General features: G+C 38.6%; 1 protein-coding gene across 4 annotated transcripts in view; it reads right to left on the bottom strand.

Moving 5' to 3' along the window:
• SYBU (syntabulin) overlaps positions 1 to 14,360 on the bottom strand; it is a 116,790-nt gene that overhangs the window by 36,777 nt on the left and 65,653 nt on the right. For all 4 annotated transcript variants that reach the window (XM_050802200.1, XM_050802199.1, XM_050802202.1 and 1 more), the window contains one exon: positions 7,792 to 7,989. In XM_050802200.1, coding sequence (XP_050658157.1) covers positions 7,792 to 7,989 — 198 coding nt within the window. The remainder of the gene's footprint in view (positions 1 to 7,791; positions 7,990 to 14,360) is intronic.

The following is a 14,360-nucleotide window of genomic DNA, read 5'->3' as shown; positions in this document are numbered from 1 at the left end:
CAGTCTCTTCAATAAATGCTCCTCAATTAGGGAGGTGGGGAAAGCCCAACCTAAAGCATATACCTGCATGATTCACAATGCTTGGTTTAGAAGTCTGTGTGTAAAAGAAGTTTCCAGGTTTATTTCTCTTATGCTGACAGTTGATAAATATGTTGAATGGTAGGTATCTGGTCTGCTGGAGCTTCCACTACTTTTGAGAGACCTATAACGCTTCCTTCTCAACACATTAGAGTACTGAGTGAGCATTTGGCAGGCCCCCAAATCAGTGGCTAAGAACACTGTGCATGCAATAAATCCCAGTAGACCCAGGATTTGGATGGCAGTTACCTTTGGAAAGAAGAGGATTATAATTCACTAATTCTTAGGGAAAAACCATTAAAGGGCCATTTGGCACCATTACATCATTTGGGTGCATCATCGAAAACACAGATGGGAGAAAGGCATGAGAGAAAACATGTAACCCTGCCATAAAGATAAACACGTAAGTCCACTTATCACAGTTAAGCTTTATTTTACTGGTTTGGTCCCTGCTGGGGAGATGTGATAAACTATAAAACGGCCTGCCATAAAGCATGATCTGCTGTATCCTAGGGGAACGTTCTTTCTCTCAGGGTGAAAGAAAGTTTTAGAGATCTATTTCAGCATAAACACAAAAGCTCTTGCTTAAGCTGACAAACTCCAATGATTTTCGTTTAAGAAAATATTCATGATATGCAGGGTAGCACATAAAACATTTTGACATGTGAAGAAAGGACTAGCTCATGATTAAGTAGAAAAACACTGAAGACCTTAATTTTTTTTATATTCATATCTTTATGGTTTATTTTACTGATTTGCATCCAAATGGCCTTGTATGTTCACCTTTCTGTACTTCATTGCAGTTACATTGAGGCTCACTGATTTTGTTACTGGCAACTGTCAACATAATGTACTTATGGACTGTATCAGCTAATTTATAAAAATTAGTAGGAATTTTTAGGGTTCTACAAACATTTTTAAAAATTGTGTTTTATATCAACACATCTTTCTTAATTTTAACACTCTCCTAGTGCAATTGAAATTACTCCTTTGAAGGTGGACTTTACTACTGTGGCAGCGGTTAAGAGTTAGGAGCAAGGCTACCCTGTTTAAAATCCATTTACAAGCTGTGTGACCTTGGATGAGTTACTTAACCTCGTTGTGCCCCAGTTTTCTTATCTGTAAAATGAAGGATAATGATATCCCTTTCTTGCACCGATATTAGGATGAAATGAGTTAAGTGCTTGGAATTTTGCTTGGGACAGACAGTGCTCAATAACCATTCATTTAAAAAATGAGGGTGGGGTTTGCTGCTAGAAGACCTTAGCTTACAACTTGTGAGCTATTAGAAAAATAATGCCTTGCCAAAGTATGCAGAATGTCTTCATATAACCCAAATCTTCCCTTTTAGCATTAAATTTTTAATTTTTTGCCACTTTACGGAGACACTATTAAAATGCTTGACACATTTTTCTGCCTTCATATGCATTGTGTTTTGCCAGCTCCGCCATCACATTGTTTCAATCTGCTTTTACATCAATTACTGCACTAAGTGCTACAAGTAATAAAAGCCTTCGATGGCCTAAAACACTTAAAAGGCCACCCAGGCCGAGTGTGGTGGCTCACGCCTGTAATCCCAGCACTTTCGGAGGCCAAGGCGGGCGGACCACCTGAGGTCTGGAGTTTGAGACCAGCCTGACCGGCATGGTGAAACCCCGTCTCTACTAAAAATACAAAAATTAGCCTGCCGTGGTGGCAGGCACCTGTAACCCCAGCTACTCAGGAGGCTGAAGTGGGATAATTGCTTTGAACGTGGGAGACAGAGGTTGCAGCGAGCTGAGACTGCACCACTGCACTCCAGCCTGAATGACAGAGCAAGACTCTGTTAAAAAAAAAGGAAGGAAGGAAGGAAGGAAGGAAGGAAGGAAGGAAGGAAGGAAGGAAGGAAGGAAGGAAGGAAGGACCGACCCAGCTTTTTAGTGGTCTCTGTCTGCTCACTTATATTTTCCCATCTCTGTTCATTGTCAGCCATCAGCTGTAAATTCATACTCCTGCCTGTCCTCCTAGAGCAAGTATTCCTCTCCTTTTATGCGAACTGGGATAACATAACCTGCTAGATTTTTGTTTCAAGTACACACAAATTGTGCGTGAGAGTTTTAGGAGTTTTCCTGTACATAAAGTGCACAGAATGTAGGGCATCTATTTTAAGATTACAAGTGACCATCAGTAACATTTAGTGAGGAATTACTTTCTGCCAGGTCCAACACAGAGCACTTGATATTCACTAATTTCATCTATTTAATATTTTCGATAACCCATTATACAGATGCAGAACACAGAGGCTCAAGAAGACAGCAAGTAGCTAAAGATCACACAGCTACAAAATAGTGGTATAAAGATTTGAACCTAGTATGCTGGACTCTAGAGTCTGGTGGTTAGAAAGTCCTCCTCCACCTGCACCCAATAACACAAATGTACTTTTTTTTTTTTTTTTTTTTCCCTCAAGATAGGACAAGTTGGGTAATCTGGGGAGAGGCTGTGTAAATCTATGCTCTCAACTCCCCTCTAGGTTGTTTCAAGTTATTGCAAGAATGGCCTACTCTAGGTAAGTTGTCTAGCTGTGTTTTATTTCACAGAACTAACTTTGAAGTGAAAGTGATGCTCATGATAAGAACAGAAACATTTGTCGGCTTCACTGTGTGTGCATGAGCCTCTATTAAGGGAATCAGTGTTGATTAATCACTAACCTCATTGGTGCCTTTTGAGTTTTCCAGGAAATGCTTCTGAATGTGGGAAATAAGGTTTTTTAAAGTAACCAATCCTCTGCTATTGTTGTAAGGCTATTAGAGTTCAGCTTAGCTAGGTCTCCAATTTCAGTAGCAGGGGTAGTGTCTGATGACAAGGGGATGCTAACTTAGTTTGAATGCTAAGGAGATACAGTGACATCTTTCACATGCAGATTTTAACATTTCAGTTTCTAAATGTGGATTGTTTTAAATTTTAGTGGCTCTAACCATTTGCTCTTTGCCAATCTCCTTAATCGCCACCAGTGCTTTTCTCCTTTCAAATTTTCTACTTATTTGTTTAAATTATGTAATGGTTTTCCCACCTCTCTAATTAACCTTGTGGACAAAAAGATTTAGTACTTCCCTTTGTAAAACAATGACATTAGATCTTTTTCTTCCTTGCTTTAAGATATTCCCCAAGTAGGAAGTCAAGCCTTAAATGAGGCCCAGCACTGCCATTTAATATTCTAAGGAAGTAATCCAATTAGGTAGGTCTTTCATTTCTGGGTAAAAAGAGTTTCATCAGGAAACTGACTGCAAACTAAATACGGGAGGAGCACCCAGGAGAAGGAACACCCCAGATTCCTAAAAAGTTTACCAGTTGTAAAGCCTTCATTCCTCTTCTTTTAATCTGTACCACAGTCCAAACTTATCATACAGTATTCTGCCTTAAGTTACAAGCTCTCTAAAAGCAGGGATGCTGTGGAGGATGTTCTTTGTCACAACTTCCCCACGCTCCTCCCACACAAAACATAATCTCTTGCACAAAGTATAAACTGTACTTCTCATTTAAGTATTTATTGGACAGCGTTAATACTTTATGACAGACACAATATTAGGCTCTGCAGATTCAGCCTTGCGTGTTTTGCAGAGTTGTAGACAAAAGAGAAACATGAAAACACAAAGCCACCATCCAACTGGACTGTAGGACTGTTTTTCTTTTGCTCCTTGGTGGCAATTTTTAATTAAATCTGCATAGGCATTAAGTGATAGAAGCCAAAATGACAGAAGGCTCACTGCCTCCAAGAAGTTTCCAGAACCAGTTCCTGCCTGGAAACAGGAAGGGCTTTCCTGCTGCGCGTGCTGCCGGGCCCTGTTGGCAAGGTACAGGCTTGCTCGGCTCACCTTTCCAAGCCCTTCCCCGATGTCCTGTGACATATTTCCCTTCTTCTTCTGCATCATACAGCCAGGGAACGTTATTATCTCTTTATCTTAATGACCAAAGGGGCATTTTAATAACTCCTTCCTGAGGTGAACAGCAGTGTTCCAGAATCTAGAGCAAGAGACCTAAAATTAAATGGGCTTAGGTTACTTAATGTTAAAGAGTCCCTGAGCCTCTGTATAAGAGCCACTAATTGCTTGCTATTTTAATAAATTGGTATTGTTATTAATGAGTTGACTTATTTCTTAAAAAGTAGAGCATGCATCAAGAGTTGAAGATCCGTTTTGGCTGAGAGGAGATGGTCGCTTGGGGCTATGGAGGAGGCAGGACATTTTAACCTGAGAGCAGTATCCTCTTGTGTTTTAACAGATTATGTCTCTGGATTCTATAAATTTCAGAGTCATCAAGGGGCCTCGCTTCCAGGATTTCCTCTCTTCATATTTATGAGACTGACAGTTTTTCTGCTAAAAGTTCAGAGAACTATAGGTCATGGTGCAGATTTTTGTCAAAGAACTTACTGTGCAGAATTGGGTCACACTCAAAAAAGTTGTAGCAACCTTTTCAGTGATGACATTAGAAATTTTAAGCGACTAAAAAAATAAGCTTTAAGGACCCCTTTACCTTGGTTAAATATGAATAAATAAAAAGATCACCAGCTAAAAACTGCTCGGGTGATATTTATGCCTCTGAGCAATTATATTAGAAGCAGTTGACAAAGTTGACAAAAGTGGTTGTTTGAGGCTTTGGCTTTGGGGAAGGGTCATTGAACTAGGATTCATAAATGCTAACAAATGAGATCCATGAACCCCCTGATACGGTATGTGATATTTTGTGCATATGGACACTCTTCTGGAGTATGGGTGCATAGTTTTAATGATTCTCAACGATCCATGAATCAAAACAGCATTAAGAAAAATCCTTTTATCCTTCCTTTTTTCCCTGTAATTTTTTTTTTTTTTTTTGAGACAGAGTCTCTCTGTTGCCCAGGCTGGAGTGCAGTGACATGATCTCGGCTCACTGCAACCTCCGCCTCCATGGTTCAAGCGATTCTCCTGCCTCAGCCTCCTGAGTAGCTGGGATTACAGGTGCACACCACCATGCCTGGCTAATTTTTGTATTTTTAGTAGAGATGGGGTTTCACCACATTGGCCAAGCTGGTCTTGAACTCCTGACCTCGTGATCTACCCGCCTTGGCCTCCCAAAGTACTGGGATTATAGGCGTGAGCCACCACGCCCGGCCTATTCCCTTTAATTTCTTCATGAAGATGGAGAGTCATAATACTTCTCATCAAGATGAGTGGCTGATCTTTAGCAAATGAGTATTTTCTACAGGATTAGGGAAATGTTCAGTGTGAGTTCTGTATATATACACAGAGTTTTAAGTATTTTGTTAACATATAATTATTAGGATTATTGAAACAAGGAAGGGCCATGATAATATTAACTCTCATATAGATGTAGTTTGTTCTTACTGTGCCATACTTGTCTACTGTTTTACTGTTTCCTTGTATTGCCATCACCATAAAATGTTTTGGGAATGAGGTGGTGGGGGTAGGATGAGGATAACAAAAATAAAATCATTACAGGTTATGTTCAAACCCTACAATAGCTTCATGATGAAACATACTTTTTTTTTTTTCAATCTATGAAGCTGACATTCTTTCCTACATCATTTTATCTTTTGAATCCCATAGCCTACCTTTGCTGTTGAGGTGGACAAATGTTGACTGAGTCCCTAATGTGCACTAGAGCCTGTGTTCTGGGAATGCAAAAGATGACGGGAGGGCCGGACACAGAGGCTCATGCCTGTAATCCCAGCACTTTGGGAGGCTGAGGCGGGCAGATCATTTGAGGTCAGGAGTTTGAGACCAGTCTGACCAAAATGGGGAAACCCCATCTCTACTAAAAAAAAAAACAAAAAAATTAGTCAGGCATGGTGGCGCTTGCCTGTAGTCCCAGCTACTTGGGAGGCTGAGACAGGAGAATCCGTTGAACCTGGGAGGTGGAGGTTGCCGTGAGCCGAGATCGTGCCAATGCATTCGTCTGGGCAACAGAGTGAGACTCTGTCTCAAAAAATAAAATAAAATAAAATAAAAACGTATGAAGTACTGATGCACACTACATGGGTGAACATTGTAAACATTATTCTAAGGGAAAGAAGCCATGTACAAAAGCCCACATATCGTATAATTCCATTTGTTTGAGATGTTGACAATCGGCAAATAGAGGCGGAGAGTAGGTTAGTGCGTTTCAGGGACTGGGGAAAGGGGGAACAGAGTGCTGATGGACTTGGGGTTTCTTTTTGGGAGTGATACAAACTTTTTAGAATTAGTAAATGGTGATATTTGCACAACAGTTTGAATAGACTAAAAACTATTGAATTGTACACTTTATAGGGTGAGTTATGGTATATGAATCATATCTCAATTTTTCAAAAAGGCGGTTGGGCTAAGGGAGACAGTCCTGGCCCTTGGGTACACAAGGTAATTGTTTTATTTATTGGCTAAAATTTCATGACATTCTTTAACTCACTGTCTCTTTCTTAAATATCAAGGGTACTCAACACCCTTTGTATCATCCCCATCTTTCTCATTTATAGGCTGTCTTTCCTTCTTCATTGTGTAGCATTCCTTTTCTTTTACAGGTTATTCCAAAGTGGGAGACTATTAACGAATTCATTACAACTAATGCTTATCAGGCACCACTAGGAAACAGAGGATTTCTTTTTCACAGTTTAAGTTTTCCTTGGTGACAAAAAGACCTAATATTTGGTTGACAAAAGCAAGATGAAGAATAATTCATTATGATGTATTGCGTACATCAACGACTCAGGAAGAACAGAAGCAGAAAGAGATGCTAGCATCCTATGGAAGAGGACACAGGGCCAGGCCTTGGCCTCATCAAAATAAACCATCTGTAGCTCCTTGCACAATAACGTCAGCACCAAAAAAAAAAAAAAAAAAAAACTTAGAAGACAAATGTAAGAAACGAGGACTCATGCAAGCCAGTAATCTGTCTTTTCAGCTTGTAAATACGAATAGCATAACTGTGACGGTTAAAGAGAATAATGCAATATAGAGGATACCTCCCAATGACGATGAACACATCCTTTTACTTTAAAGTTATCATTTCAGCTTCTCTAAAACTATCTTTGTTTATCTACTGCATGTATATTTCTGAGATACAAAGTATTCATTTACATAGTGCAGACTCTAAGAATTGACCTTTTCTGATGCTGCTGGCATTTCATTCACTGCAGTAATGACCTCCATTTCATCTTATAGCTTCTAATATTTTGTAATTATTGAACATTTATGTGTGTATATACATATCACATTCATATTTAAATCTCTAAAAGAAAAGACTATAACTAAGTTAGCAAGTATGCCCAGCTCTACATATTTGCATCAAGATAATGCCCAGCTCTACAGAGATTTGCATCGAGATAACCTGTTCCCTTCACAGTTTGTGGTCACTTATGATAGTACTAACTAATTGCTTAGTATAATTGAATCCAGAATTGCTCATATAGTTTCAATGTTTGTTAAAACACCTAGCTTATATTTCTTCAACTTTTGTTTCTTTTCATAAAAAAACTCTTTATAATGAATACACATGTCACTGTAGGTCACTATAGTTACTCAGTTATTAAAAACCATTTCAGACAATAGTCCACCTTCTACCCTGCCTCCTTTCAAAATGATGCTTTGGATGCGGGGTGCAGTATTAGTGATCCCCAACTCGATATACAGTTGTCTAGTTTCAAACGTGAAACTTCTCCCATCACATTGTTCTAATGAAAGCATGGCGAGTAAGTTCACTGACCTGGTTTCACAAGGCCTGACTTTGATTCCTTCTTATATCGAGAGGACTGAATGCTTCCTTCACCAACCATTCCAATCGTGCATTTCTTTCTGGTGAAGTCTTCATCACTTCCAGGGCAAAAGCCAATGGGGCTGTTTCCAGCATCTGAGGGTGTCTTCACAGGAGACACTGACTGGCTGCTAGGACAGCCTGTGTCATCTAGAAGACAGGAATCAATAGGTGTTAATTGATGAGGAGGAAATCAATGATGATGATGAGAAGCCATGCGGTGCGCCACACACACACACACACGTGCTCTCGCACACATCCACTCTGCTTATGAAGCCCAGGTTAACTGCTGTGGGGACTCTCCCTTCCTGACGCTCCTTCATTTCTCCATATTTTCATGCAAAACTTTTTTTTTTTTTTTTTTTTCAGACAGTCTCGCTGTGTCACCGAGGCTGAAGTGCAGTGGTGCGATCTCAGTTCACTGCAACCTCCGCATCCCAGGTTCAAGCAATTCTTGTGCCTCAGCCTCCTAAGTAGCTGGGATTACAGACGTATGCCACCAGGCCCGTGTATTTTTTTGTGTATATTTTAGTATAGACAGCATTTCACCATGTTGGCCGGGCAGGTCTCAAACTCCTGGCCTCAAGCGTTCCACCTGCCTTGGCCTCCCAAAGTGCTGGGATTACAAGCATGAGCCACCACGCCTGCCCCCTTGTAAGCTTTTTGACACAAATATTTCTGTAACACTCATTTTGTCAAGCATAAAGTCACATCTGTTTCAACACTTTATATAGTGTGTTTTTGGGTCATATGTGTCCATAGATTTTTGGAAGTGTTTAGCAATAAGAAGTTCACCAGAACAACTAGGATCTTTAGGGTGAACTCTTCAGAGTTTATGTCTGGAAGGTAAAGTTACTTGAATATTATTGACCACATCCAGTTTTGGATCACTTGACCCATCAGTTGGTTAACAGAATTTGAAAGATAAGTCACCTGACTTCAGGGTTCAAAGAAGCAGAGAGAAGTGATCCTGTTTTATCATACACACACAACCAAAAATACATAAATCAGATATATTGCTGTCTGGAGTAAACTGGTAAGATGAAAATGATATTCAGATTAGAAACATTCCTTTAACTTTCAAGTAACAGATTATTACCAGGGTGATTATATTAAGTTAATATGCACGATAGGAAGTGACCTGTGTAGATGCTTATTACTGAAACAGGAAAGTCATACTGCTGACTCCTAGAAATGCTTTCCATATTTATTAAAGTACTTATGATGGTTGGTTAATTCATTTGTATTTTAATGAGCAGAACTGAATTGGACCTCAAAGTCAAATCAATATTACTTAAAAGATCATCTACTCAAACTGATCAATTAGTGGTAAATTTACATTACTAAATAATCTTTATTATATGAAGATGTTTTGACGCCAGAGTTACTTTAGTAACTCATTAGACAAAACAACAAATAAAGACATTTAGTACTAATAACTTTTCAGACATCTTGTGAATATTAAGGGAGCTAAAATAACATGCCATCTACCAATGGCTATCTTAAAACTCTACAGCTTGAATAAAGATAGAAACAGAATTAGGCTTGAATAAAACATGGTGATTGCTAGAATCCATCTAAAGAAAGAATTACCATTACTTCATTTTTTGGACTTTATTTCATTTTTCAATTACAAAATATCCCAATTCCTGGAACAGAGTGAACTTGGCACTAATAAAATGACTTATTTCTCTCGATAATAGTGTTTTGACTTTTCGGTGTATTAGCAGATGCAGGACCTCTGTGGTCTGTTTCCGGAAGTGAATGGTTTTTAGTGTGCTGCTCATGCCTGCAGTCTTTGGGCTCTTTTAAACATGCTGCGTTCTTCCTGAACTGAAGAAACTCTGGCCCTGAATGACAGGGTGATGAGAACCCTTCCTGGTGGCTGTTGCTCGGTTCTTTCATCATTCACTGCCCTTGCCTTTCCCTTACACTCACACACCCCAGGCTTCAACCCAAAGATATTTGAGCTCCTTTTTAAAGGTGCAAAGCTGTTAATTACTCAGACACAGATTCCAGCAATTTTACAAGGCACAACAGGTCTGCACAATGTCTCAGGAGAGCCTCTCTTAATTCCTATCCCAAAGCAGATAAATGAATGAAATCTAACCATTCAACATTCCCTGTTGTCTTTAACATTATTTCCTTATGAATCAGTTCCATAAATCACTTCTTTTGAAAGAGAGATGTCCCCACAAAATAAAAGTCTATGCTTCAGAGTGTCTACCCTAAAAAACTCAGTTTTCCTGAAAACTCTCAGACTCTCAGGGATAAAATTAAACAATTTCCAGCATTGAGAAATGCTGTCAAAATTATACCTTCAGTTCTATTACATTTTCTGCAGTTAAATGAGAAAGAATGTGTGTGCACCATGTTTTCAGTGCTATTCCTTTCAAGGATTAAGTGCTGGGGTCTGGTTAAAATTTGAGGACTGAAATTATTTAGAGTGGTGGCAGTGTGGAAGAAGTAGTAGCAATTTTTACCCTGGAGTGTGATACCTCACCTGTCATCAGTATTTACAGCCAGGATCTCCAGAAGCAGGGAAGGAACATCACACACCAGGGCCTGTCACGGGGAGGGGGGAGGGATTGCATTGGGAGTTATACCTGATGTAAATGACGAGGTGATGGGTGCTGACGAGTTGATGGGCGCAGCACACCAACATGGCACAAGTATACATATGTAACAAACATGCACGTTATGCACATGTACCCTAGAACTTAAAGTATTTAAAAAAAAAAAAAAACCTAAATAAATCCTGAACTTTGGATCCATCTTACAGGATTCAAATTACTACAAAAAATCTCTTAACTTTCTACTCTTGTGCTTCATATGGTGTATGTGGGGGGGAATAATAGGAATTATTATTTAACCAATGAAAGACATTATTTAACCAATGAAAATGTATCAAGTCCTGGCACTGAGCCAGCCCACAGGCACTGTACCCAGGCCCCATCCTGGTGGAGTTTATAAATAAGCCAAAAGGATCTGGGTACATGTCACTCACAATGCACAGTTCTTGTAAACTGGCAAGTCTGATAAAGTTAATCCATATCCAAGAAAATCTGTGGGCTATGTGGGAAGCCTGGGGCATTTGCCTGTTTTGTGCACCCGACACTAACAAAGGAATCTAGTTTCAGAAAGGGCAGGGCCATGAATTTTCCTACTACAGAGGGCACACTTGAGCTATGTGAAGTAAGACCCCAGCAAAGGCACAGAGCTTCATGTGCTAGGGAGTAATCTGAGGTATTTTTCTTTGTGCAACACGAAAGAAGTTATCTTTACAAGTCTTGTTTAGGGCTCCTTCTCTGTTCTCCCTCCTCCTCTCTTCCTCTTCATGGCCAGTTGCAAGCTGACCACCAGTTCAAATGAAGATAACACTCCTTTTCAAAATTCTATGAAAAATATTCTTAGTTCCAATTTATCTGAGATTTTTTTTCAAGACCTAAATGAGTTCTGCTTCATTAAACAATGAAATAATTTGAGTATCTATCTACCACCTATCTATCTATTCTATCTATCTATCTATCTATCTATCTATCTATCTATCTATCTATCTATCTGTCTGTCTGTCTGTCTGTCTGTCTGTCTGTCTGTCTGTCTATCTATCTATCTATCTATCTATCTATCTATCTATCTATCTGATTTTTTTTAAGACAGAGTCTCACTCTGTCGACTAGGCTGGAGTGCAGTGGTGTGATCTTGGCTCACTGCAGCTTCCACCTCCTGGGTTCAAGTGATTCTCCTGCCTCAGCCTCCCGAGTAGCTGGGATTACAAGCGTGTGCCACCACACTCAGCTAATTTTTGTATTTTTAGTAGAGATGTGGTTTCTCCATGTTGGCCAGGCTGGTCTTGAATTCCTGGCCTCAAGTGATCCGCCTGCCTCAGCCTCTCAAAGTGCTGGGATTATAGGTGTGAGCCAGCGTGCCTGGCCATATTTACTCTGAGATTCTAAGAATAGTAAAGCCAAGCTGATGTTCTTTGGTTGTTTAGATCTAATCTTACCATACTAAACTACATGTAGACCAAGCACATATTAAAGAGATTTATTTATTAAACCTGTTTCAGTTAAACTATGTGAATGTGTCTTCTGTTTCCTGCTGCTGCCTGACTGCTGAATTTTCCTGTACAATCTATCGATTTATAAAGATAGATTTATAATTTTAGCTTTTATAAGTTATGTTAGTATAAAGAAATTATAGATTTCTTTATATGAATGATATAAGATTTCTAATGTGAGAAAACTCTAGGCAGGAAATTGCAGAAATACTGAATAATCTGCCCCCAAAGTGCAGGATGTTTCAAATTTCCAGAAGAATGACCGACAAAACTATGAACATTTTAGTATGGTTTTGCCATAGGGAAGCTTTGCTCCAAGGTTTTAGGGAAGAAGATGTAGAAGACTGTTGGTCTATTAGAGAAGAATTTACATCACAGACATGTGTGTGTGCGTGCACACACACATACACACCCCTCTTACAGAGGGGGTGTATAAAACTCTTGCAGAGTTGAGTTTTTACATTTCTTTCTCCATTATTCGAGGTAAGTATAACTTTACTTAAAAAACATGGGACCAGTTTACATGCTTTATACAGTGTGATCCATTTGAAAATATGGGGCAATTTCCTTCCAGGGGCTGCTATTTTAAATCCTCCTTAGACAGGTCCCGCATAGCCTCTGGTGGAACTCAGGTAAACATTACCCTCCTCAAGGCCACATCTAAATGATCACCTTCTAAGTAAAGGAGACTAATTTACATGTCTCCTTGATTTTATTAGAAATTGGTTCTTTTGTTGTTGTTCTTGTTCATTTGCTTAAAATTGGTGAACACACAGGATTAAGGGTAGTAGCAAGAATACTCACAGATCCGGGAACCTCAGAGGTTGTGGGCTATCTAAAGTACTGTTAAAAGTATATGCCTGTGGAATGGAATAGTTTCCAAATTGTCATCAAGAAAATAAAAAACATGCCAAGTTCTATAAAGATAGATGGGAAAAACCAGCAACTATTACAATTTTGTAGCCTAGATGTTGTTAAAAAATGATGTTAAAAATCTGTATTTCCTCTCTCTTTACATTACAAGGTCTTTGAAATATAGGATATAGTTAATAATTATGCAATTACTTATAATTCTGAAAAATATGTGTCTAAGTACTTTAAAAATACTTTGAATCTCATTTTAAATGTACTTGCTAAATTAAATTAAATCTGTTGAGGTTGTTAAAATTTTAGCTTAACTTTTAAATTATAAAACATGTAATTCTCGTTGTGTGAAATTTGAAGTACAGAAGAGTATAAAGAAGTAAAGAATAAAATAAAGACACACTATTCTCCTATAATTGTGTTACCCAGCAAAATATTTTCTGTTTGCTTTTTGTTTTATCCAATTTTCAACATATATTTTAGACAGTTTCATTATCTGTCATCGAAAATTTCTCCCTAGAACTTGCTAGGCTAGAAAGAAACAAGCTATTAAAGACTAACGAGAACCAACGCAAAGGAGGCCTCATTGGTCAACAATGAAATAATTTGAGTACCAAAAAGAACAATAAATTCAAATGACTGATAATCACTGGATATATAAAAAAATCTGAGTTCATGGTCATATAAAAAACACATTACAGAGATAGAGAAAGGCCCCTTTCACCCCCAAAATGCCTAAATCCCTAGAAATCAATGGAAATGATCCAAGGACCAATTCTTTATATTGAAAATTGGCAATTAAAAGGAAAGAATTAGCATATATTTTTATTGTAAAAAGTGTTCCTATATAAACTGTATCTCAGTAGAACTGAAATCATTCATTGTTATTGGAAAGTTTGTCCTTACAAAAGCATTCTGGCTAATGAAAGCAGATGGAATAACAGAAATATAAAGTTGCTATTCTGCAACCTCGAATGAAATAATTGATTTAGGCAACAACCCGTAATAGATAAAACCATTAGACAAAGTCTAATAGAGAGTTTACAGTGGAGGGATCAGGCCTTACCCAAATGTACCCATTGAGTCTTCTTCCCATCACCAACAGTGGGAAAACCCCTTTGACGGGATGTGAGATGAGGCATGCAGCACTCCCTATGAAGAATTCTTGACACACACAAACACACAATTGCCCCCAAATCCAATCAAGGCTTTACAGCTAATAATGTTCACCTTATGAAATATATAGAAAACAGAATAATGAGTTAAATTAGAGATTGGCAAACTGCAGCCTGCAGGGCAAATTTGGTCCACTGCCTGTTTTTGTAAATAAATTGTTATTGGAACACAGCCATGCCCAACCCTTTATATATTGTCTATGGTGGCTTTCAAGGCTACAATGGCAGAGAGTTGAATAATTGCAACAGAGGCTATCTAGCCAATGAAATAAAAAATATTTGCTATCTGGCCCTTTATAGAAAAAGTTTGTTGACTTCTGGGTTAAATGATACTACAGGGAAGCAAATAGGCACTTTTGAGAAAATCTGGGATATTTCATCATTCTCTGTCATACCAAGGAATTATGTTAATCATGTTAGAA

This window comes from Macaca thibetana, chromosome 8 (assembly GCF_024542745.1).
Source record: "Macaca thibetana thibetana isolate TM-01 chromosome 8, ASM2454274v1, whole genome shotgun sequence".
Lineage (NCBI taxonomy): Eukaryota > Metazoa > Chordata > Mammalia > Primates > Cercopithecidae > Macaca > Macaca thibetana.
This window is presented reverse-complemented; position numbering and strand designations above follow the sequence as displayed.